The following is a 26,487-nucleotide window of genomic DNA, read 5'->3' as shown; positions in this document are numbered from 1 at the left end:
AGATACAATATGTACTCTTTCAGAAACAGGAGAAACCTGGTCAGATCCAAGGCTTTGCCAGATCTTTTCACTAGCAGAGGGCGGGGTAGACCGAGGTCTTGCAGTTTATGATCATTCTTACTATGTTAGAATGTTTTTGTGCTGACTCCCTGCTGCACTTCTGTATATATTGTGCACAGCACCTGAACAAGCAGAGCTCACGACAGCTCCTTCTCTTTACTCTTTGCTTTCTCACTAAACTGTTAGGCCTCTTTCACACGGGCGTTGCGGAAAAATGTGTGGGTGCGTTGCGGGAACACCCGTGATTTTTCCGCGCGATGGCAAAACATTGTAATGCGTTTTGCACTCGCGTGAGAAAAATCGCGCGTGTTTGGTACCCAAACCCGAACTTCTTCACAGAAGTTCGGGCTTGGGATCGGTGTTCTGTGGATTGTATTATTTTCCCTTATAACATTGTTATAAGGGAAAATAATAGCATTCTGAATACAGAATGCATAGTAAAACAGCGCTGGAGGGGTTAAAAAAAAGAAAAATAATTTTTAACTCACCTTAGTCCACTTGTTCGCGGCCCGGCATCTCCTTCTGGCTTCATCTGATCTCTGTGCAGCAACAGGACCTGTGGTGACGTCATTCCGGTCATCACATGGTACGTCACATGATCTTTTACCATGGTGATTCACCATGGTATAAGATCATGTGATGGACCATGTGATGATCGGAGTGACGTCATCAAAGGTCCTTGACCTATAATTAATGCTCACCACAGGTCCTATTCAGTAAAGGGGACAGAAGAGATGCCGGCTACGCGATCAAGTGGACTAAGGTGAGTTAAATGATTTTTTTTTTTTTAACCCCTCCAGCGCTGTTTTACTATGCATTCTGTTTTCAGATTGCTATTATTTTCCCTTATAACCATGTTATAAGGGAAAATAATAATGATCGGGTCTCCATCCCGATCGTCTTCTAGCAACCATGCTTAAAAATCGCACCGCATCCGCACTTGCTTGCGGATGCTTGCGATTTTCACGCAAACCCATTCATTTCTGAGGGGCTTGCGTTACGTGAAAAACGCACAAAGAGGAGCATGCTGCGATTTTAACGCAACGCACAAGTGATGCGTGAAAATCACCGCTCATGTGAACAGCCCCATAGAAATGAATGGGTCAAGATTCCGTGCGGATGCAATGCGTTCACCTCCCGCAACGCATCCGCGCGGAAAACCCGCTCATGTGAAAGGGGCCTTAGAGGTTGTGAGTCCTCGAGCTTAATGACAACCTGCAGAATAGTGAGTGTCTGGAATATAATACAGGCAGTTAGTTTCCCCGACAGACAGGAAACGCTGGAAACTTGCAGCTTTCAGGGCTTTACGATGTTAAATGCAGCTCTGTTGTATAATTCAGACTTAAAATTCCAAAGAAATGGATAAAACAGCAACTTCAGGTAATGTAGGTTTCCCCTTCCTGTTAAACCCTCATGAATAACGTTACCTCTTTTATCTTCAGAAGGAAATTGTCCATGAAATCCCGAGGTGACTCCGGTTTTAAAGTCTCTTTGTGGTACTTTATATGTTTTGTCACATATGTCTGCAGAAAAGTATATTCTTTAAAGGCTTTACGTCTGACGAACGGGATCTTCAGAAGAACTGGGAAAATATTGCAGATCTATAGAGAGAGGCCAGGAAGAAAAGATGAGCATAAGGATTCAAGGGGTTTTCCAGCCTCCTGACATTGATTGATGACATTAATATCCAATTGGTAAGGGTCTGACAATCCCTACTCCCACCTATCTGCTGTCTCCTGCAGCCTCTGATGCTGGAACTAGCACGTTAAATGTAGCAGGAAGCACAGCGCTGTTCAAACTGTGGTGGCCATTCTGGGTTACTGCAGCCCAGAGACCATTGAAATGAAGATGAGCTGAGCTGCAGTAATGCTGGTGCTCCATTTACAGTGCCAGCTTTAGCGTTGTAGGAAATAGAAGATATGTGGGAGTAGGGAGTGTCAGACCCTCACCGATCCGAATATTAATGACCTATCCTAAGGACAGGTCATCAATAATCAGGAGCCTGGAAAAACCCTTTAAATATAAGAATGATCCATCCCAAAAAGCAAGAATACATGAAACGATCCAGGAGCAATGTTCACTCTAAGCCTTTGTAGATATGGATCGGGATGTATGGTCATTGAACATTGTTTCCTCTAAACCATGCAATCCAAAAGAGTGGTAATAAATTACATTTAGCCCTAATTATCTAGAAAATGCAATGGGTTTTTAGTTCCACCTGTGAGGTTTAGTGGTCGATAAAAGAGAATGAGGATTATCAGTATCGCTGGTGGTAAATAGTGTTGAGCGGCATAGGCAATATTCGAATTTGCGATATTTTGCCAATTTTTGGCCGAATATTCGCCATAAATTTGCTAATTCGAGAATTCGTGATCTCCAGTCATTGTTTACTTGATTGCGAAAAATCGGCAATGTAATATATTCGTCAGAAATTTGCGATAAATTTGCGATTAGAATATTCAACACTATTCGCAAATACGAATATATAGCACTATATTCAAAATATTTGAGAATTCTCGAAGTGACGATATTTGTGATTAAAATTTGTGATTTGAATATTCGCGCTTAACACTAGTGGTAAATACCAGAGAAAGGGTTAACTACACTATACCTGGTGGTCCAGGGCAGTGAGGGGGACTTATATCAGCAACCCTCTTCTATTAGGTAGATCCATGCATTGACAAGTTGATATCTGACATGCACTACAGAGTGCAATAACAAAATATAATATAAGAACATGTAAATCTACAGATTCCTTTTGACTTTGGAGTAGAAATGAGCGAATAGATCCTAAATGAATTGGGTTTATCAAGAATTTTATGCAAAATTCTTCTTCCAAACAAATCCTTCGGACAAATTGCACAAAACTGCGCCTTTTTACATTTAAAATTCAATATACTAGTGAGGGAACCAGGGAAGGGAGGATGAAAATGGAGCATACCATGACTGGAGGGGCCTTGGCTGGCAGGCTTGCCCACAGTGCTTTGTATTCAGTCTGACAACCATTCAGGAGAGAGAATATTGGCTAGCCTATATGGATGAATGTTAGCTCGGAGGCACAGACCCCAGTGTGAGCTCACAAATGGTGTGACAGCATGTGTCTGACATGTCTCTGACAGACAATAATTACAAGTATAGGAACTAGACACTTGCTTTTTTTTAACCAAAAACTTGTTATAATAGTGCACAAATAAGTATATTGCAGTTTATTAATAGCAGTAAATAGTTAGGTTGCACTCATCCAATTGGGCCTTTATTTTTCCCCAAAAACCTGTTTCATTAAGGCATCATTTTTGGATGGTTGTTCAGAACAAGCCACTGCTTTTTCTGATAACAGTCCCAATAAGGGACAATTTTTGGAATAGTTTTAATTAAAGCATAATAAATCTGATGGTGCTGTGTGTTTTTAAACATGCTTGAGTCTAATCGATTTGGACCCGCATGTAATAATCGGACCCCAAAAAATGTCCGTTATGGAGGAAATGCCAACAAAAGCTTCATAATATAATGATAGACAACCGTGCTTAGTGGAGAATTGGTTCCTCTGACGTATCTGTATGTGGACATGAGAAGTTCCTGGAGCTTCTCATCCTTGTACTCAAAGTGCTCTCCAAACAGCACAGAACTGATGATGTTTCCCACAGCGCTGGCCAGGAGCATTCTTGGCTGGAAGGATTTCCCTGTAGAGAGAGAGACAATGTCATACTGTGATGTACAGTCAATGACCCACCATCAATTTCTGCTGCAGATCAGACACATATACTGTATGTATAAAAGGTGGGTGATTTTGAGAATAATGGGGGCTGTAGTGCTGGTTTAGAGCTGCCTCCCTTCCACAGTTTTTCCTAGCATAGCAGTGGCCTGGATCACTACTGTGCAGTGACCTGCAGCATGGCTGTAGAACCTTTTTAATGATGGACTTATTGTGCAAAGAAAACCTATGTGAAGATGCAGTGCTATACAGGCACAGTGGCGACTTCATTTATGTAGACCCCAACGATCATAAAATGATGCATATCCTAGCAAAATGAGGTTGTTACACCTCATGATTGTCACCAAAAAAAAGCATTTCAGAGAAGAAAATGAAGAGAAATGAATTGTCATTAGCAAAAAAAAAGGGCAAGCAAAAGAGCCAAGATGTTCCTCATGGTTGATAAGAACTATGAATTCTCATTGCAGCAAATTTTGGATGCAGATATATGGAGCCCACCCACCTCTAGTCTCTGATACAGCCTGGACAAGATACTTGGACTCTGCCAGTACCCTTCTCTCCATGACATTATTTCCCATCCCAAAATTTCTGAGAGATGTCATGGTGAAGCGGCGGAGTGAGCGCCATCGTGGTCCAAGAAGACCTAAAGATAGAACATTTTGATATTAATCTCATAACATATAACAATATCTACACAACTACCCTTTTGCTTTTTCCTAGGTGAAGCACACTGTGATAATGCATATGATGGGACAAAAACATCATATCCTGGGACAGCGGAGCTATTCTATCTGATTTGGGTGTTTGGGAGACAAACAATACCTCATCGAAAACCGCGAGGCACCTTACAGTTTGAGAAGCACTGGTCCAGAAAGAACAACTTGATATACTGAATGGTCATAACTACATCAGGGGTGAGCTGCTGAGCCTGCAGAAACACTAAGATGGCCCTTTCATTATCTGGACATCCTAGCAGTTTGACTCCTCAATGATTGCACATTCTAGGGTTAGACCATCAATGTCTTAGACTTGGAGAACACCTTTCACCTTTATGGCATCACTGTAAAAGAGAACCTAACATTACAACGAGCCTAGAGCAAATCGGGGGAGAGAGAAGGGGAAGCAGCACAGGAAGACCTCTGATTGGTCTTGCTGCAAATAAGGCGAGAAATAAGGCTTCAGTGGAGCCCATACATTTTAGCGCACTATGGAGGAGATATTGTAAACAAAGTTTTCAAAAGAATCGGGTTCGGATAGAGCAATTTGAGCAAGCCTAATTTCAACGTAAGAAGTCCTCATCCCTCCTGAGACAACTGTAGATGCAGAGCACACAGAAATATGGTTTGAAAGCTTTGGATGTCAGCTGAGTCGGCGTGCTCTTCGTGGTGTGATGTCAGAACTATACTGTTGGCTCTCCCTGTGCTGCTTCCCCTTCTCTCTCACCTGAACGATAGACTGCAGCTCCATCCCCCTCCTCCCTGTCTTCTATGTACTGTATTGTTGTACACTGATTGTTGGGAGTAAGTTTGTGGGAATTTTACAGACATCTCACCATATCCCTTGGTGGAGAGATGCAGCATTGGGATATACGGACGCGCGCTGAACTGCTCGGCGTGATCTATCAGGGCTTCTTTCACCGTCTCATAACCGCACAAAACAACCATAGGTTCTGACATTTTCCAGATGGTGAATATTGAGCCGTATTTCTGGCTGAGCTGATGGAGGAGACATAGAAATGTGGAGAATGAAGAGAAATAGGAAAAGATACGTTTTTCACTTGAACCTGAATCTTCTGAATTGTTATCAATGAGAAGTAACCGTTTTCTAAAGTAAATGTCTTCTTACACTAAGTATATACAGTACTGTGGGAAGAAAGCTTTCGAAAAAAGAAAAGTTTATGTTTTTTTCTATAAATTAAAAATATAAAGTGAATGAAGAAAAGAGAAATCTAAACTTAATCAGTGTTACGCTGGTGACAATGTGTCTGTCTGTTCGGTGTCTATGTGTGAACAGGGGCTCAGGTTCAGCCCTGCGGGGGTTACACCCTTAGGCCTCTTTCACACGGGCGTTGCGGGAAAATGTGCGGGTGCGTTGTGGGAACACCCGCGATTTTTTCGCGCGAGTGCAAAAATTGTAATGCATTTTTCACTCGAGTGAGAAAAATCGCGCATGTTTGGTACCCAAACCCGAACTTCTTCACAGAAGTTCGGGCTTGGGATCGGTGTTCTGTAGATTGTATTATTTCCCCTTATAACATAGTTATAAGGGGAAATAATAGCATTCTGAATACAGACTGCATAGTAAACTATCGCTGGAGGGGTTAAAAAATAATAAAAAATAATTTAACTCACCTTAGTCCACTTGATCGCGTAGCCCGGCATCTCCTTCTGTCTCCTTTGCTGAACAGGAGCTGTGGTGAGCATTAATTACAGGTAAAGGACCTTTGGTGACGTCACTCCGGTCATCACATGGTACGTCACCATGGTAAAAGATCATGTGATGACCGGAGTGACGTCACCAAAGGTCCTTTACTTGTAATTAATGCTCACCACAGGTCCTGTTCAGCAAAGGAGACAGAAGGAGATGCCGGCTCCGCGATCAAGTGGACTAAGATGAGTTAAATTTTTTTACATTTTTTTTAACCCCTCCAGCGCTGTTTTACTATGCATTCTGTATTCAGAATGCTATTATTTTCCCTTATAACCATGTTATAAGGGAAAATAATAATGATCGGGTCTCCATCCCGATCGTCTCCTAGCAACCGTGCGTGAAAATCGCACCGCATCCGCACTTGCTTGCGGATGCTTGCGATTTTCACGCAGCCCCATTCACTTCTATGGGGCCTGCGTTGCGTGAAAAACGCAGAATATAGAGCATGCTGCGATTTTCACGCAACGCACAAGTGATGCGTGAAAATCACCGCTCATCTGCACAGCCCCATAGAAATGAATGGGTCGGTATTCAGTGCGGGTGCAATGCGTTCACCTCCCACATCGCATCCGCGCGGAATACTCGCCCACGTGAAAGGGGCCTTACTGTGCTTGTTTCTGTCCAGCTGGTGACTGATTAGTTCGTCAGCTCTCTTATAAATACCTGCCCGTCTCTCTCACTCTTTGAGGTCATGCACACAAACGTATTCTTTTTCCATGTCTGTTCCGTTATTTTAGGCCTGTATGAGAAGCCATTCACTTCAATGAGGCTGCAAAAAATGACACATTCGGCATTCTGTGTCTGTATGTCCGCATGGACGTTCCCCGAAAATATAGAACATGTCCAATTATTGTCTGAATTACGGACAAGGATATGACTGTTGTATTAGGAGCCAGCCCTTCTGTTACGCAAAATGCAGAATGCACACGGCCGGTAATTTGTGGACCGCAAAACATCCAATGGTCATGTGCATGAGCCCTTTGCCTGATTAACACAGGTCATGTTAGGTACTGCTAGTTTACTTTACCTTGCTGTCTGAGGTGTAATGTTTACCTGTTGGTATTCTGGATAGTCTTTCTGGATTTTCACCTCAGCCTTAATTACTCTGGTGTTCCTGGCCCTTGTGGGTCAGCAGCCTCCCACTCCGGGGTGGTTGGCACAGTGGACCCACATCCACAGATCGTAACAATCAGTATTTGTTGTGTCCGCCCTTTGCCTTCAGCATCAATTCTTCTGGGTACATTTGCACACAGTTTTTGAAGGAACTCGGCAGAGAGATTGATCCAAACATTTTGGAAAACTAACCACAGATCTTCTTGGATGTAAGCTTGATCTGATTCTTCTGTCTCTTCATGTAATCTCATCCAGACTTGATGATTTTGAGATCAGGGCTTTGTGTAGGCCATATCATCAATCCAAGACTTATTATTCCTCTTTAAGCTGAAGATAGTTCTTAATGACATGGCTGTATGGGGTCGTTATCCTACTACAGAATAAATTTGGAACCAATCAGATGCCTCCCTGGTGGTATTACAAGATGGAGAAGTATCTGCCTGTATTTCACAGCATTGAAGACACCATTAATCCTGACCACGTTGAGGACCATAGGCACAGTGGTTAGCCACGGACATCTCATGCTGCAGATGAAAGACACGTCATGCTTAACTCCCTCATGCATTATTTGGTGGAGGAAATGTTTGGGCCACCATTGTGTTATTCTTGGCTAGAATTTACACTGTTACCACTATTCTGGACTATAAACTCCAGTAATATGAATAGTACGGAAGATAAGGAATCCAGATTTTCAATTGTCCTTCTTCCCCCAGTTCTACCACCGTCAGCAATCAAAACTATGTTGAATTGCACAGTCCAGACTGCTGTGCCATTTTATTATAATGGGAGGAGTCCTCTGCGCATGCACAGCAGTCCCTACACTGTATTTCAGTACAGCTCTGAGCACTGACAGTTGGGGAATGGGGGTGGCATAGGATAATAAAAAAAATTATCTGGACTCGGTACCTGCAGTGCTAGTCATGTGATACTACAGTCCAAGATCATAGTGACAGATCCCTTTACGCAAGGTCAATGTCTCCTAAAGTGCTTTAGATGACATGTTCTATGTGTCTACCATTCTGCCAGATGCACATGGTTAAACATATACAGTAATCCAGTCTTCGTTAACACACCAAAGAACTGCAAGTGATACTTCCTCACAACACTGTAGGATTCGCCATTTTAGGTGAGCCAAATTCACTCACCTGAAATGCTCAGTATGGCAGTCCCCTAAAAGGGTGAATCCCACAGTGTTGTGAAGAAGTATCACCTGAGGTTCTTCTGAGTGTGCATAAAGAATGGATTATACGTCTAACCTAGGGGCGTTGCTAGGTTAAAACATTCGGGGCCTGGGCCCCTGATGTTTTGTCCCAGACCCCGAATGTCCTGCCTGCCAGATAGATACAACTGTATTGCCGTCCTCAGGGGCAATACAATTGAATCTAATGCAATGGAGGATCTAAAGGACCTGTGGTGACATCACAGGTCATGTGACCAGTAAAACAGGCAGTGGTTGAGAAGGACCTGAGATGATGTCACCATCATGTGACCAGTGCAGGAGAGGATGGCAGTGAAGAGAAGTCCTGGGGGAAGAAGCTGTGATGAGGTCTTCACATGAGGAGAGGTAAGTGAAGGGAGAGGCAGAAGAATGCTGGGAGTTGTGGTTATTTAACTGGGACTGTATGTTAGGGCTGAAGGGTGTGATATTATTTACATGGGACTGTATGTTGATGGTGGCTGTAGGAGGGACAGATGTTATTTACATGGGACTGTATGTTGATGGTGGCTGTAGGAGGGACAGATGTTATTTACATGGGACTGTATGTTGGAGGGGCTGGAGCAGGGTGGTGTTATTTACATGGGATTGTATGTTGATGGTGGCTGTAGGAGGGACATATGTTATTTACATGGGACTGTATGTTGATGGTGGCTGTAGGAGGGACAGATGTTATTTACATGGGACTGTATGTTGGAGGGGCTGGAGCAGGGTGGTGTTATTTACATGGGACTGTATGTTGATGGTGGCTCTGGGAGGGAGTGATGTTATTTACATGGGACTAAATGTTGGAGGGGGCTGGGGCAGTGTGATGTTATTTACATGGGACTGTATGTTGAAGGCGGCTGTTGGAGGGAGTGATGTTATTTACATGGAACTGCAAGTTGGAAGGGGCTGGACAGGCAGTGATGTTTTTTACATGGGACTGTATGTTGATGGTGGCTGTGGGAGGGAGTGATGTTATTTACATGGGACTAAATGCTGAGGGGCAATGTTATTTACATGGGACTATATGCTGAAGGTGACTGGTGGGGGGGATGATGTTATTTCATGTGACTGAATGTTGAGGGGGTGATGTTTACATGGGATTGCATGTTGGAAACGGCTGGGGAGGGGGTGATATTATATACCTGAGACTGTATGTTGAGTGCAGCTGGGAAGGAGGTGATGTTATTTACATGGGACTTTATTTTGGAGGGGGCTGTAGATAGAGAGGGATGTTATTTATGTAGGACTGTATATTGGAGGGGGCTGGAGAGATGGTGTGATGTTATTTACTTGGGACTCTATGGCAGAAGGAAGGAAATAGTTTTATTTACATAGGACTGTATTTTGGAGGAGGCAGGAGAGATGGTGTGATGCCATTTACATGGACTGTATGGTGGAGGGAGGAATATAACTACAGGGGGCACTGCAGGAGGCATTCTAAACACTGGGGGCACTTCAGGGTGAGCATTATAACAGTAGGGGGCAGTATAAATACTGGGGGCTCTATAGGAGGGACTTATAGATTCACCTTATTTCTACTAAAAGCACTATGGGGGCCTTATTACTACTGAGGAGTCTGCAGAGAGCTTTATTACCACCAGGCGAACATAGAGGGGGCCTTATTTCTACTGGGGACTCTGTGAGGGTATTATTAATACTGGAGGGCTCATCTACTAATGGGGGCACTCTTGGGGAGCACTGTAGGAGGCAGTATTACTAATGAGGGCATTCTAGAAGGGAATTATTATTGGTGGGAATATGAGGAGCACTATTACTATGGGGGGCACTAATTGTTCTTCAGGATAGTAATTGGGAGTATTGGGGAGCACAGCGAGCAGGAGGATGACACTGTGGGGGCTCCAGGTAGAAATGTGAGGACCCTAAGATGAATTTGTGTCACACTCTGCAGAGACAAGGCACGTCTGAAAGTTGTACGGACCAAAAGGAGAAGATGATGAGAAGATCTACATTGGAGGAGACGTCACCTGGAGGCCCTGGATGTCAGAGGTATGTACTGCTGTATAGCAAGTATAGCAAAATACGATGTGCGGGGGGATGGTCGAGAACTGGGCCATATTGATTGGGTCTTGGGCCCCGAGTCTTTTGAGACCCTAGCAACGCCCCTGGTCTAATCAGAATGGTGGACACATAGACCTGGTCATCGAAAGCACTTTTGGAAACTATTATCTCCCTTTACTTCTAAACAGGTAAAGATAGGGCAAAACTGAAGCTTCCAGTGGGTTCGTAGCCACAAATGATAGATCACATAACCCTTCCCATTGGAAAAACCTGAGCTACATTTCATATGGCAGATTTTAAAATGGCAGCTGAAAACATTCCCACCACAAGATAATGCAGTCTCCCTCCCAAATAACAATTTCACAGATTGAAAGTCAATTTCCTATAAATTACACCAGGGCACGCACTACGTCCAGATTTCTGCCTCACTCTGTATTGATTGGATTGAGATTTCTCTGTTTTTCATTCACTTTGCATTTTGTTCATTGATAAAAATAAACTATTAACACTTCACTTAACTCCTCATTGAAATTGCAACACCAAGAAGGAAAAGTCATGGAATTATGGAAATCACAGGATAGATCGACATGTTAAAGGGTTTTCTAAGTTCTATTTATTAATGACCTATCCTCAGGATAGCAATGAAAAATGGAAGTCACAGTAGCATATCCAGTGCGTCTTTTATTGGAAGCCTTGAGTGCACACAAACAAAGTACGACGTTTCGGCTACGCAGTAGCCTTTGTCAAGTATCCTGCTGCTCTTCCATTTTTGTTTGTGCTATCCTCAGGATAGGTCATCAATATCAGATCGGCGGGGGTCCAACATCCGGCACCCCCGCTGATCAGCTGTTTGAAGAGAAGGCACGCGCCGTGCCAGCGCCGCCTCCTCTTCACGGTTTACCTTCTCCCCGTTGCATCGGCAGCGGTGAGCAGGTGTAATAACACCTAACCGTCCCATTCATTTCAATGGTACGGATCCTTCCCATACACTTGCATAGGAGCATTGAAATGAATGGGACGGCTTGGGTGTAATTACACCTGCTCACCACTGCAGATGCAACGGCTAGAAGGTGAACAGTGAAGAGAAGGCGGCGCTGGCACGGCGCGTGCCTTCTCTTCAAACAGCTGATCGGCGGGGGTGCCGGATGTCGGACCCCAGCCGATCTGATATTGATGACCTATCCTGAGGATATATCATCAATAAATATAACTTGGACAACCCCTTTAATGATAAGCATCTCGGTTTATTCAGTATGGTTATTAATGGTTGTCTGAGGAATGTTCTGCAACACTGAATACATTTGGGCACTCAAATCATCAACCTCCACTACTGGAAGCTCCCTTTGCAAATGCAACCAATGATGTACCAGATGTGCTCGAAGGGAGTCAATCCGGAGACGTTGCAGAATATGGTAACATGTTTAGGCCATGCAGGCTGCTCAAAGTAGCATGATCCATGTGCTGCCTGGTGTTGTTCGCCATACCACTGCCTCCATGATCAAATCAATGTGACATTGAGCTGTTAGTATACCTGAAATGAAGACTAGAGGAATCCAGCTACCATACCTAGCCCACACCATGATCCTGGGAGTTGGATCATTGTGATGTTCCCTCTTGAAAGCTTCTTCATGGAGTTGCCCATGTGGTCTCCAGACCAATCTCCAGCTAACATTGTGTCTGAGACAAAAGCTAGACTCATCCCTGAAGAGGACAGACCTCCACTCCAGCCTTCATTGCAATCTGGCTATGCACCATGATAGCCTTTGAGAGCGGTGAAGTGAGGTCAGTGGACACCTGTAGTTGGACCTCTGGCTCATAAACCAATGTAATGCAGACGCCTTCTGATGGTGTGAGTAGCTGCTGTTTGCCGCCCTATGCTTGGGATGTGCCAATTTCACCTGTAGTACAGAATGGATCACTATGCGTCATTATTCTAATCAGACAATCCGTCCGTGCAGAAGTTCTCCTCTGTGCACCCCTTGCTGTCTATCAAATTCACCATTGTTCTCACAACCACCGGGAAATGCAAAGTTCAACAGCGCTGACATCTCGACTTTGGTGCATAGCCATCTGCCAGAGTGACAAACCAAGGCCTCTTATTTCAAGGATTTTATCCCTCTCAGTGGTGATAACTGGCATGTCAACGAAGAGGAGGCTTCACACAATCATCCCACACGACTGCATCCAATTTCTGAGGTTTTATGTGGCTAAACAACTATGCTTGAAATCTGGCTTTTATTACCCTCCCACATGCTACAGATTGGAGCTAGGTGCTTGAAAATTTTACAATTTGCAGATCTCAGCATCACCTACTACATGCTCTATGAAGCACACATGCAAACAGCACACAAATGACATCCATGTGCTGTCCACATTTTTTGTGGCTTCATAGAAATGAAAGGGTCCACATTTAATCCTCAGAAAATGTGGATCAGATACGGACAGCAAATATAGTTGTGTACATGAGGCCTAACAGTGAATATCCTGATGACAGACTCCTTTCAACAGGTCAGATGCGAACGTCCCCATCCACAGAGCAGTCATCACTGGGATGTGATGATGGAACTGGAGAACAGGCAGAGTAGGCTGTGGGTCAGAACCAGCAGATGAAGCAAATGAAGGCAGAGCCAGAGTTTAAGCCAAAAGTCAAAACCAATAAAACAAGGGAGAGACAATAAAAAGGGGCAGCAAAGCAAATCCTAGGGAAGAGTACAGTTTATACTATGTAGATTAATAGTGATAGGCTAAAAGCAGTGTCTGTATAGAAATGTACAATGAGACGATGAGGGAGCGACCTGGCTGATGTAAATTGTTGCCCAAGATGACATCATTAGAAACAGCTCAAGATTTTGCATCCTGTTGCAAAGCATGAGAGCACCAGAACAGGAAGAAAACAACTATTTTGCTGTACAAATTAGGGGTGGTTGTACATCTAGAAAATAGCGCATTCAATTCTTGGACAGATACTTAACCACCTCAGCCCCCAGTGCTTAAACACCCTGAAAGACCAGGCCACTTTTTACACTTCTGACCTACACTACTTTCACCGTTTATTGCTCGGTCATGCAACTTACCACCCAAATGAATTTTACCTCCTTTTCTTCTCACTAATAGAGCTTTCATTTGGTGGTATTTCATTGCTGCTGACATTTTTACTTTTTTTGTTATTAATCGAAATTTAACGATTTTTTTGCAAAAAAATGACATTTTTCACTTTCAGTTGTAAAATTTTGCAAAAAAAACGAGATCCATATAGAAATTTTGCTCTAAATTTATAGTTCTACATGTCTTTGATAAAAAAAAATGTTTGGGTAAAAAAAAAATGGTTTGGGTAAAAGTTATAGCGTTTACAAACTATGGTACAAAAATGTGAATTTCCGCTTTTTGCAGCAGCTCTGACTTTCTGAGCACCTGTCATGTTTCCTGAGGTTCTACAATGCCCAGACAGTACAAACACCCCACAAATGACCCCATTTCGGAAAGTACACACCCTAAGGTATTCGCTGATGGGCATAGTGAGTTCATAGAACTTTTTATTTTTTGTCACAAGTTAGCGGAAAATGCTGATTTTTTTTTTTTTTCTTACAAAGTCTCATATTCCACTAACTTGTGACAAAAAATAAAAACTTCTATGAACTCACTATGCCCATCAGCGAAATACCTTGGGGTCTCTTCTTTCCAAAATGGGGTCACTTGTGGGGTAGTTATACTGCCCTGGCATTCTAGGGGCCCAAATGTGTGGTAAGGAGTTTGAAATCAAATTCTGTAAAAAATGACCTGTGAAATCCGAAAGGTGCTCTTTGGAATATGGGCCCCTTTGCCCACCTAGGCTGCAAAAAAGTGTCACACATCTGGTATCTCCGTACTCAGGAGAAGGTGGGGAATGTGTTTTGGGGTGTCTTTTTACATATACCCATGCTGGGTGAGATAAATATCTTGGTCAAATGCCAACTTTGTATAAAAAAATGGGAAAAGTTGTCTTTTGCTAAGATATTTCTCTCACCCAGCATGGGTATATGTAAAATGACACCCCAAAACACATTCCCCACCTTCTCCTGAGTACGGCAATACCAGATGTGTGACACTTTTTTGCAGCCTAGGTGGGCAAAGGGGCCCATATTCCAAAGAGCACCTTTCGGATTTCACAGGTCATTTTTTACAGAATTTGATTTCAAACTCCTTACCACACATTTGGGCCCCTAGAATGCCAGGGCAGTATAACTACCCCACAAGTGACCCCATTTTGGAAAGAAGACACCCCAAGGTATTCCGTGAGGGGCATGGCAAGTTCCTAGAATTTTTTATTTTTTGTCACAAGTTAGTGGAAAATGATGATTTTTTTTTTTTTTTTTTTTCATACAAAGTCTCATATTCCACTAACTTGTGACAAAAAATAAAAACTTCCATGAACTCACTATGCCCATCAGCGAATACCTTGGGGTCTCTTCTTTCCAAAATGGGGTCACTTGGGGGGTAGTTATACTGCCCTGGCATTCTAGGGGCCCAAATGTGTGGTAAGAAGTTTGAAATCAAATTCTGTAAAAAATGACCTGTGAAATCCGAAAGGTGCTCTTTGGAATATGGGCCCCTTTGCCCACCTAGGCTGCAAAAAAGTGTTACACATCTGGTATCTCCGTACTCAGGAGAAGGTGGGGAATGTGTTTTGGGGTGTCATTTTACATATACCCATGCTGGGTGAGATAAATATCTTGGTCAAATGCCAACTTTGTATAAAAAAATGGAAAAAGTTGTCTTTTGCCAAGATATTTCTCTCACCCAGCATGGGTATATGTAAAATGAAACCCCAAAACACATTCCCCACCTTCTCCTGAGTACGGAGATACCAGATGTGTGACACTTTTTTGCAGCCTAGGTGGGCAAAGGGGCCCATATTCCAAAGAGCACCTTTCGGATTTCACAGGTCATTTTTTACAGAATTTGATTTCAAACTCCTTACCACACATTTGGGCCCCTAGAATGCCAGGGCAGTATAACTACCCCACAAGTGACCCCATTTTGGAAAGAAGAGACCCCAAGGTATTCGCTGATGGGCATAGTGAGTTCATGGAAGTTTTTATTTTTTGTCACAAGTTAGTGGAATATGAGACTTTGTATGAAAAAAAAAAATAAAAAAAAAATCAGCATTTTCCACTAACTTGTGACAAAAAATAAAAAATTCTAGGAACTCGCCATGCCCCTCACGGAATACCTTGGGGTGTCTTCTTTCCAAAATGGGGTCACTTGTGGGGTAGTTATACTGCCCTGGCATTTTCCAGGGGCCCTAATGTGTGGTAAGTAGGTAAATGACCTGTGAAATCCTAAAGGTGCTCTTTGGAATGTGGGCCCCTTTGCCCACCTAGGCTGCAAAAAAGTGTCACACATGTGGTATCGCCGTATTCAGGAGAAGTTGTGGAATGTGTTTTGGGGTGTCATTTTACATATACCCTTGCTGGGTGAGAGAAATATCTTGGCAAAAGACAACTTTTCCCATTTTTTTATACAAAGTTGGCATTTGACCAAGATATTTCTCTCACCCAGCATGGGTATATGTAAAATGACACCCCAAAACACATTCCCCAACTTCTCCTGAGTACGGCGATACCAGATGTGTGACACTTTTTTGCAGCCTAGATGCGCAAAGGTGCCCAAATTCCTTTTAGGAGGGCATTTTTAGACATTTGGATACCAGACTTCTTCTCACGCTTTGGGGCCCCTAGAATGCCAGGGCAGTATAAATACCCCACATGTGACCCCATTTTGGAAAGAAGACACCCCAAGGTATTCAATGAGGGGCATGGCGAGTTCATAGAAATTTTTTTTTTTTGGCACAAGTTAGCGGAAATTGATATTTTTAATTTTTTTCTCACAAAGTCTCCCGTTCCGCTAACTTGGGACAAAAATTTCAATCTTTCATGGACTCAATATGCCCCTCACGGAATACCTGGGGGTGTCTTCTTTCCGAAATGGGGTCACATGTGGGGTATTTATACTGCCCTGGCATTCTAGGGGCCCTAAAGCGTGAGAAGAAGTCTGGAATATAAATGTCTAAAAATTTTTACGCATTTGGATTCCGTGAGGGGTATGGTGAGTTCATGTGAGATTTTATTTTTTGACACAAGTTAGTGGAATATGAGACTTTGTAAGAAAAAAATAAAAAAATTCCGCTAACTTGGGCCAAAAAAATGTCTGAATGGAGCCTTACAGAGGGGTGATCAATGACAGGGGGGGGGTATCAATGACAGGGGGGGGTGATCAATGACAGGGGGGGTGATCAATGACAGGGGGGGGTGATCAATGACAGGGGGGTGATCAATGACAGGGGGGTGATCAGGGAGTCTATATGGGGTGATAACCACAGTCATTGATCACGCCCCTGTAAGGCTTCATTCAGACGTCCGTATGCGTTTTGCGGATCCGATCCATCTAACAGTGGATCCGTAAAAATCATGCGGACGTCTGAATGGAGCTTTACAGGGGGGTAATCAATGACAGGGGGGGTAATCAATGACAGGGGCGTGATCAGGGAGTCTATATGGGGTGATCACCACAGTCATTGATCACGCCCCTGTAAGGCTTCATTCAGACGTCCGTATGCGTTTTGCGGATCCGATCCATCTATCAGTGCATCCGTAAAAATCATGCGGACATCTGAATGGAGCTTTACAGGGGGGTAATCAATGACAGGGGGGTGATCACCACAGTCATTGATCATGCCCCTGTAAGGCTTCATTCAGACGTCCGGATGCGTTTTGCGGATCGGATCCATCTATCAGTGCATCCGTAAAAATCATGCGGACATCTGAATGGAGCTTTACAGGGGGGTGATCAGGGAGTCTATATGGGGTGATTACCACAGTCATTGATCACGCCCCTGTAAGGCTTCATTCAGACGTCCGGATGCGTTTTGCGGATCGGATCCATCTATCTGTGCATCCGTAAAAATCATGCGGACATCTGAATGGAGCTTTACAGGGGGGTGATCAGGGAGTCTATATGGGGTGATCACCACAGTCATTGATCATGCCCCTGTAAGGCTTCATTCAGACGTCCGGATGCGTTTTGCGGATCCGATCCATCTATCAGTGGATCCGTAAAAATCATGCGGACGTCTGAATGGAGCTTTACAGGGGGGTAATCAATGACAGGGGGGTAATCAATGACAGGGGGGTGATCAGGGAGTCTATATGGGGTGATCACCACAGTCATTGATCACGCCCCTGTAAGGCTTCATTCAGACGTCCGGATGCGTTTTGCGGATCCGATCCATCTATCAGTGGATCGTAAAAATCATGCGGACATCTGAATGGAGCTTTACAGGGGGGTGATCAATGACAGGGGGGTGATCAGGGAGTCTATATGGGGTGATCAGGGGTGATCAGGGGCTAATAAGGGGTTAATAAGTGACGGGGGGGGTGTAGTGTAGTGGTGCTTGGTGCTACTTTACTGAGCTACCTGTGTCCTCTGGTGGTCGATCCAAACAAAGGGGACCACCAGAGGACCAGGTAGCAGGTATATTAGACGCTGTTATCAAAACAGCGTCTAATATACCTGTTAGGGGTTAAAAAAAACACATCTCCAGCCTGCCAGCGAACGATAGCCGCTGGCAGGCTGGAGATCAACTCTCTTACCGTCCGTTCCTGTGAGCGCGCGCGCCTGTGTGCGCGCGTTCACAGGAAATCTCGGCCATCGCGAGATGACGCGTATATGCGTGACTGTGCGCAGCGCTGCCACCTCCGGAACGCGATCCTGCGTTAGGCGGTCCGGAGGTGGTTAAAGGGTTGTCCGGGATCAGAGCTGAACCTTGACATCACCCCTTCTTCACTCTTCCAGCCCCTCCGAGTGGAGCATCGGAGCATTTTATGCTCCCCCTTGCCCTGTGCGCAGGGGGGGGGGGGGCTGTTTGTTCACATTTTTTACACTGCTAGGCAGAGGCTTCCACCTAGCAGTGTTCCCGGCAATGTCACCTGCACTAATGAGCGGTCTTTCGCACTTCCCTAGGCTGTTTTACAGGCTAGGGCAGAGCTAAAGACCGCTCATTAGTACCACTGACTTCACTGGGCCCACTGTTAGGTGGAAACCTCCGCCTAGCATTCTGTGAGAAGGCCCAGTACATGAAGAAAAAGCTCTTGCCCTGCACTATGCACTGCAGAGCAAAGGAGAGTATCGGAGCATTAAAAGTTCCGATGTTCCACTAAGAGGGGCTGGAGTGGTGAAGAACGGGTAATAGAACCCAGACAACCCCTTTAACAGCATGTCCACTTTGGAGACCTTCCCAATATGCCCTTCATGGGGAGAACTGGGATGTTTTGTTTGGTAGTCTTTAACCATGCAAATGACATGAACACCTCTGGTATCCACAAACTCTCCTTCAGAACCATAACTCTTCCAATCAATTAGGTTCTACAGTTTCCCTCAACAAATTTGGATTTAAAGCCCATCTGTTAGCAGATATGTCCCTACGACACTGGCTGACCTGTTGCATGTGTGCTTGGCAACCGAAGGTTTCTGTGTTGGTCCCATGTTCATATGTGCCCGCATTGCTAAAAAAATTATATTTTTATTTATGCAAATGAACCTCTAAAAGCAACAGTGGCATTACCTAGTGCCTCTGCTCTCTCTGCAACTGCCGAGCCCTCTGCACTTCGATTGGCAGGGCCAGGCAGTGTAAACGTCATCACGCCTGATCCTGTCAAAGTGGTGGGGCAGCTGCAGAGGAAGTGGAGCTGGAAGCTTAAATTATTTATTTGCATTGAGTTCGTACTAGTAGCGCAAAATGACATGAATCTGTGTCAGGAGGAGAAGAAAGAGTCCAGCGTTGGACCACCCTCCTCTTGGGCCCCATAAAAGTTGAGTGGTCTGACTCTGTGAAAGTTATGCCACTGAGTCAGTTTTATTGTGGTTCCAGGGATATGGCAACCAGGCCAATAGTTTCCTGCAGTGAATAGAATAGCATAGACAATTTTTGACCCATCAGAGAGAAATTATGCAGCTCAGGATAATACACTGGATGCAAAAGTCCAGAAAGTCATTCTATTGAGATGGAAGATGTGGGATGAGTCTTGTAGCTGGAAGAGCAGTTGAAATAGGTAAAGCAGTCGGTGCAATCTGCAGTGCATCTAGATGGAAACAGCTCTTCAGAAGGAACTTCCTAGTCTCCTGCTGACACTTTCCTCACTGCACAACTTGATGAATTACCGTAAATCACACCTAAAGAGCAGTCACTTGAGTAGAGTTGGTTGTCTCCAAGGTATGAAGATACTATTAGGCTAATGCATCTAGCGACAGTAGAGGCTTTCACCACAACAGCTTTGATGCTGACTAAAGTGAAGTGGGGAATGTGAGGAAGACTCCTGTTGTTCATCTTGGAAATTCATAAAGAAGACTGGACTTAACTGATCAGATCCCCAGGCCACAGTTTACAAAGAAGTCACCGAACGGCAGTGGGACATTGAGAGTGATCAGCTGGAGCCATGGGTCAGAACAAGAACTTCAATAATATGAAACAAACCAAAAGAAGCAAGGGAAGACAAGTCCACATTTAGGCCAGGAGTCTGGAAATACAGGGAAGAGACATGATCCAAAAGGAAAGGCAAAGGACAAAAAGTCAGAAAAGAGTCAAAAACAAGCAGTCAATATAACAGCCTTGAGGTATATAACAGCCTTGAGGCAGTAGAAATGGAGAGGTAATGAGTCTGAGATCCGGCTGATCCTACACAATAATCCCCTATGACATAGGTTGTGCTGCAGGTTAAAAAAGACATGAGCCCTTGGGTACAAACATCTGGTGCTTATGTCTTAATATTAGGTGACTGCAACTTCAGGTTCCACTGGTCGCTATTTATTCACCAAAAATGAAGTCAAATTGGAAAAGCCATGTGTGAAAAACTAAGTGCAACCCATGAATCCAAAGCCTTTAATGCAGCGACCTGGAGGGGAGAGACAGAGCAGTGTGGACGTAGCCCTGAGAGAGGTGGTAGTACTGACAGTACATGGTAGTCTTCACTTTAAAGATACCTGGGCCATGTTCAGTGAATGAAAGGCATCCCCTTTCTTCCCTCAGGGCATTCCCTGATCCTGGTAGTTGTGGTGCCCTTAATGTAAGGTGGTGGGCAGCAGTACGGATGTGGGCCCAACAGATGGGCGATGGAGTCAATAATGAGGCCCATTGATTGCAATATCTAAAGTCTTTGATGGGAGTCGTAGTAAATATAGCATCATAAGGCACAGTTGGACTTCCTCTTTCAGGGGAATTCTGAGGATGAAGTATCTTGCCTGGCAGCTGTAGCCTCAGCGATATACAGTTGCAAGAAAAAGTATGTGAACCCTTTGGAATTATATGGATTTCTGCACAAATTGGTCATAAAATGTGATCTGATCTTCATCTAAGTCACAACAATAGACAATCACAGTCTGCCTAAACTAATAACACACAAAGAATTAAATGTTACCATGTTTTTATTGAACACACCATGTAAACATTCACAGTGCAGGTGGAAAAAGTATGTGAACCATTGGATTTAATAACTGGTTGAACCTCCTTTGGCAGCAATAACTTCAACCAAACGTTTCCTGTAGTTGCAGATCAGACGTGCACAACGGTCAGGAGTAATTCTTGACCATTCCTCTTTACAGAACTGTTTCAGTTCAGCAATATTCTTGGGATGTCTGGTGTGAATCGCTTTCTTGAGGTCATGCCACAGCATCTCAATCAGGTTGATGTCAGGACTCTGACTGGGCCACTCCAGAAGGCGTATTTTCTTCTGTTTAAGCCATTCTGTTGTTGATTTACTTCTATGCTTTGGGTCGTTGTCCTGTTGCAACACCCATCTTCTCTTGAGCTTCAGCTGGTGGAGAGATATCCTTAAGTTCTCCTGCAAAATGTCTTGATAAACTTGGGAGTTCATTTTTCCTTCGATGATAGCAATCCGTCCAGGCCCTGATGCAGCAAAGCAGCCCCAAACCATTATGCCCCCACCACCATACTTCACAGTTGGGATGAGGTTTTGATGTTGGTGTGCTGTGCCTCTTTTTCTCCACACATAGTGTTGTGTGTTTCTTCCAAACAACTCAACTTTGGTTTCATCTGTCCACAGAATATTTTGCCAGTACTGCTGTGGAACATCCAGGTGCTCTTGTGCAAACTGTAAACGTGCAGCAATGTTTTTTTGGACAGCAGTGGCTTCCTCTGTTGTATCCTCCCATGAAATCCATTCTTGTTTAGTGTTTTACGTATCGTAGATTCGCTAACGAGTATGTTAGCATATGCAGAGACTTTTGTAAGTCTTTAGCTGACACTCTAGGATTCTTCTTCACCTCATTGAGCAGTCTGCGCTGTGCTCTTGCAGTCATCTTTACAGGACGGCCACTCCTAGGGAGAGTAGCAGCAGTGCTGAACTTTCTCCATTTATAGACAATTTGTCTTACCGTGGACTGATGAACAGCAAGGCTTTTGGAGATACTTTTATAACCCTTTCCAGCTTTATGCAAGTCAACAATTCTTAATCGTAGGTCTTCTGAGAGCTCTTTTGTGCGAGGCATCATTCACATTAGGCAATGCTTCTTGTGAAAAGCAAACCCAGAACTGGTGTATGTTTTTTTTATAGGGCAAGGCAGCTGTAACCAACACCTCCAATCTCATCTCATTGATTGGACTCCAGTTGGCTGACACCTCACTCCAATTAGCTCTTGGAGATGTCATTAGTCTAGGGGTTCACATACTTTTTCCACCTGCACTGTGAACGTTTACATGGTGTGTTCCATAAAAACATGGTAATATTTAATTCTTTGTGTGTTATTAGTTTAAGCAGACTGTGATTGTCTATTATTGTGACTTAGATGAAGATCATATCACATTTTATGACCAATTTGTGCAGAAATCCATATCATTCCAAAGGGTTCACATACTTTTTCTTGCAACTGTAGGTTCTCTGCACTTAGACCTAGTTTCTGCAGGAACTTGCACACACAGATCTTCTCTCTTGCTCTGCTCAGACCAGACACCACTAATCAGGGGCAAGCAAAGTCTATCCCCCTGGTAACCTAACCAAATACTAAGGTTAAATATATATTGCCCATACATTGTGTTAGATAAATGATTTACCAACAAATAGCATTAACTCAGGTACATTAAAGGGGTCGTGTCACTTCAGCAAACAGCATTTATTATGTAGGGAAAGTTAATACAAGCCACTTACTAATATACTGTGATTATCCATGTTGCCTCCTTTGCTGTCTGGATTCATTTTTCCATCACATTATACACTGCTCGTTTCCATGAGCATGAGCTATTGGATTGTACAACCCTACAATCCAATAGCGGTTGTCGTGCCTGCACACTATAGGAAAAAGCACCAGCCTAATGTGCGCTCCCATGGTCCCGGCCACCAGAGAGGCCGGCGTTTATACCTGTAATGTGCAAGCACGGCCACCACAACGGATTGAAGGGTGGTCGTAACCATGGAGACGAGCAGTGTATAATGTGATGGAAAAATAAATCCAGTCAGAAAAGGAGTCAATATGGAGAATTTCACTACATGAAAATGCCACTTGCTGATGGGAGACAACCCTTTTAAAGTAACCCTTCTAGCATTAGGCCTCATGCACATGACCGTTGTTTTATTCTGTGTCCGTTGTTCCGTTTTTCGTGATTTTCTGCGGACCCATTGACTTTCAATGGGTCAGTTGAAAACTCTGCTAATGCACCGTTTGTCACCCGCGTCCATGATCCGTGGTTCCAGTCCGTCAAAAAAATATAACCTGTCCTATTTTTTTCACGGAAAACGGTTCGCGGACCCATTAAAGTCAATGGGACCGTGAAAAAACGCGGAGGCACACAAGATTGTCGTCCGCGGCCGTTTTTTTTCTATCATTTGCATGGCAAACTTGACTTAGACTTTTTTTTACTTTCCTTTATGTCTGGTGGTCCTCCAAAAATCAAGGAAGACACACGGAAACAAAAACGGATAACGGAACCCCATTTTGCGGAACGGAACACAACAACGGTCGTGTGCATGAGGTCTTAGTCTTCTGGGGCAGCAATGACTTGTTGTAATGGTTTTCAGTATGACTTTATTGATCTCCCACATCATTCTGGAAAAATTGTAGCAACTATTCTTGATGACTTTGCTTCAGTTCGGTTTGTGGCACCGGTTTACATGCAGCTCTCTTTAGATCCAGCTACAACATTTTAACCGGGTTGAGGTCTGGACTTCGGAGCGTTGCATTGCCTTCATTCTTTGATTTTTCCGTTGTAGATTTTGGTGGTGTCCTTGGGATCATTGTCCTGTTGCATGACCCAGTGTTTCAGCCAAGCTTTATCTGTTATCTAGATTGCCTCACATTTTACTGAATATTTTGGTATACAGAGGAGTTAGGCTGCTTTCACACTAGCGTTTTTGCTGGATACGGCAGGGTTCACCAAAAGCGCTTCCATTACTGATTGGTTGTATTATCTTTAACATTGCCAAGACGGATCCGTCATGAAAGTCAATGGGGGACGGATCCATTTTCTATTGTGTCAGAGAAAACGGATCTGTCCACGTTGACTTGCATTGTGGGTCATGATGGAATCGTTTTGCTCCGCATCCTAGGACGGAAAGAAAACCGCAGCACGCTGCTCTCCGGTATGAGAACGGAACGGAATGCATTCTGGAGCTCTCCGTTCTGTTCAGTTACGTTTTGTCCCCATTGACAATGAATGGGGACAAAACAGAAGCATTTTTTTTTCCGGTATTGAGACCCTATGACGGATCTCAATACCGGAAAATATTAACGCTAGTGTGAAAGTAGCCTTAATGGTCAACTGCAAGATATCCAGGTCCTGTGGTTTCAAAACAAGCCCAAATCATCTCCCTTCTGCCACCGTTCTTGACAGCTGATATGATGAGTTTGGTTTGTGTCAAACATGGCACTGTGAATTATGGCCAAGCATCTCCAGCTTGGTCTCACCTGTCCAGAGAACATTGTTTCAGAAGTCTTGTGGTTTGTTCAAATGCAACTTTGCAAACTCAAGTTATGCTGCCATGCCAAGAGGCGCTGACAACCCTTCCAAACAAGTCATACGTGTCCAGTTTTAATCTCGTTGTCCGGTAATGACTTTGAACATTTCCCACTCTGATTGAGGCCTGTAGAATTTTAGATGTGGCTTTTAGTTTTTTTGCCGTTTCTCTGAGCAATGCAAGGTCTGACCTTGGTGTGAATTTGCTGGGACATCCACCCCTGGGAAGATGGTCAGCTGTCTTGAATGTTTTCCATTTCTGAATAATCTTTCTGACTGTAAAATGATGGACTTCAACTGTTTGGAAATGGCCTGATAACCCTTCCCAGATTGACAACAGCAATTGCTTACCTAATATCATTGCTCGTGTCTTTCATCCCTGGCATTGTGCTAACACACTGCTGAATGCTCCAAACCAGCAAACTGCCAAAACCTCAGATTTTATAGAGATGGTCACACTTGCTGATGATCAGTTAATCAAGGGCATTTGGTTAGAAGCACCTGGCAGATACTTACCCTCTTATTTCCTATGATAGCAGTATGAGTCGACTTGATTTTTCACATACAACTTCTGTATTTACACATGTGGACAACATTGTTGGTACCCTTCTGTTAAAGAAAGAAAAACCCCCAATGGTCACTGAAATAACTTGAAACAGACAAAAGGAATAATAAATTTGAATTTACTGAAAATCAACGAAGGAAAATCAGACATTGCTTTTGATTTGTGCTTCAACAGAATAATAATTATTTAAAAAAAAGAATAAAACCGGCCTGGACAGGAATGATGCTACCCTAAAAGAGATTGAAAATAGTTCGACCATAGGGGCGTGTTACAGGGAACCCGTCATCAACTTTATGCTGAACTCACTGAAATGCTGATGTCAGCGGAATGTCACTCATGAGCTAAAAGTAAGTGGTTGCTGAGAACCGGCATCATAATAATTGCAGTCCAGGCCTTGAGAAGAGTCAAATCTACCTGAGAAGAGTCCTGGTTATTACAGTATTATCTTCTGCTCTCTCACCCATCTGCTGATGATGGTCAGTTCTCTTCTAGAGAGAAAGGGAGAAAACTCGGTAGAAGCCGGTCAGTCATCAGCAGGTGGGACGGAGAGCAGGACTTCATGAATAACCAGGACTCTTCTCAGGTGGCCGTAACTCTTATCCAGGCCCAGTCTGCAATGATTGTGATGTTGGTTCTCTGCAACCACTTACAGTCATGTGAAAAAATTAGGACACCCTTTGAAAGCATGTGGTTTTTTGTAACATTTTTAATAAATGGTTATTTCATCTCCGTTTCAACAATACAGAGAGATTAAAGTAATCCGACTAAACAAAGAAAACTGAAGAAAAGTCTTTTCAAGATCTTCTGTAAATGTCATTCTACAAAAATGCCTATTCTAACTGAGGAAAAAGATAGGACACCCTTGCCCCTAATAGCGAGTGTTACCTCCTTTGGCTGAAATAACTGCAGTGAGACGGTTCTTGTAGCCATCTACCAGTCTTCGACATCGGTCTGAGGAAATTTTACCCCACTCCTCAATGCAGAACTTTTTCAGCTGTGAGATGTTTGAGGGGTTTCTTGCACGTACAGCCCTTTTCAAGTCACCCCACAGCATCTCAATGGGATTCAAATCTGGACTTTGACTTGGCCATTCCAGGACTCTCCATTTCTTCTTTTTCAGCCAATCTTTGGTTGATTTACTAGTATGTTTTGGGTCATTGTCATGTTGCATGGTCCAGTTCCGCTTCAGCTTTAATTTTCTAACTGATGGTCTCACATGTTCTTCAAGCACCTTCTGATACACAGTAGAATTTATCGTGGATTCTATGATGGTGAGCTGACCAGGTCCTGCTGCAGCAAAGCAGCCCCAAACCATGACACTTCCACCTCCATGCTTCACAGTTGGTATGAGGTTCTTTTCTTGGAATGCTGTGTTTGGTTTACGCCAA

At 43.7% G+C, this 26,487-nt stretch overlaps 1 protein-coding gene across 1 annotated transcript in view; it reads right to left on the bottom strand.

The window, feature by feature from the left end:
• Positions 1-26,487, bottom strand: part of LOC121002844 (cytochrome P450 2C3-like) — a 109,551-nt gene that overhangs the window by 43,004 nt on the left and 40,060 nt on the right. Inside the window, exons 3-6 of the mRNA XM_040434455.1 lie at positions 5,325-5,487; positions 4,275-4,415; positions 3,580-3,740; positions 1,488-1,661 (exon numbers count right to left, since the gene is read on the bottom strand). Coding sequence (XP_040290389.1) covers positions 1,488-1,661; positions 3,580-3,740; positions 4,275-4,415; positions 5,325-5,448 — 600 coding nt within the window. The 5' untranslated portion in view covers positions 5,449-5,487. The remainder of the gene's footprint in view (positions 1-1,487; positions 1,662-3,579; positions 3,741-4,274; positions 4,416-5,324; positions 5,488-26,487) is intronic.

The sequence above is a fragment of the Bufo bufo genome, chromosome 5, assembly GCF_905171765.1.
Source record: "Bufo bufo chromosome 5, aBufBuf1.1, whole genome shotgun sequence".
NCBI classification, from domain to species: domain Eukaryota; kingdom Metazoa; phylum Chordata; class Amphibia; order Anura; family Bufonidae; genus Bufo; species Bufo bufo.
The sequence above is the reverse complement of the archived record's forward strand: the minus strand, read 5'-3'. Positions and strand labels throughout refer to the sequence as shown.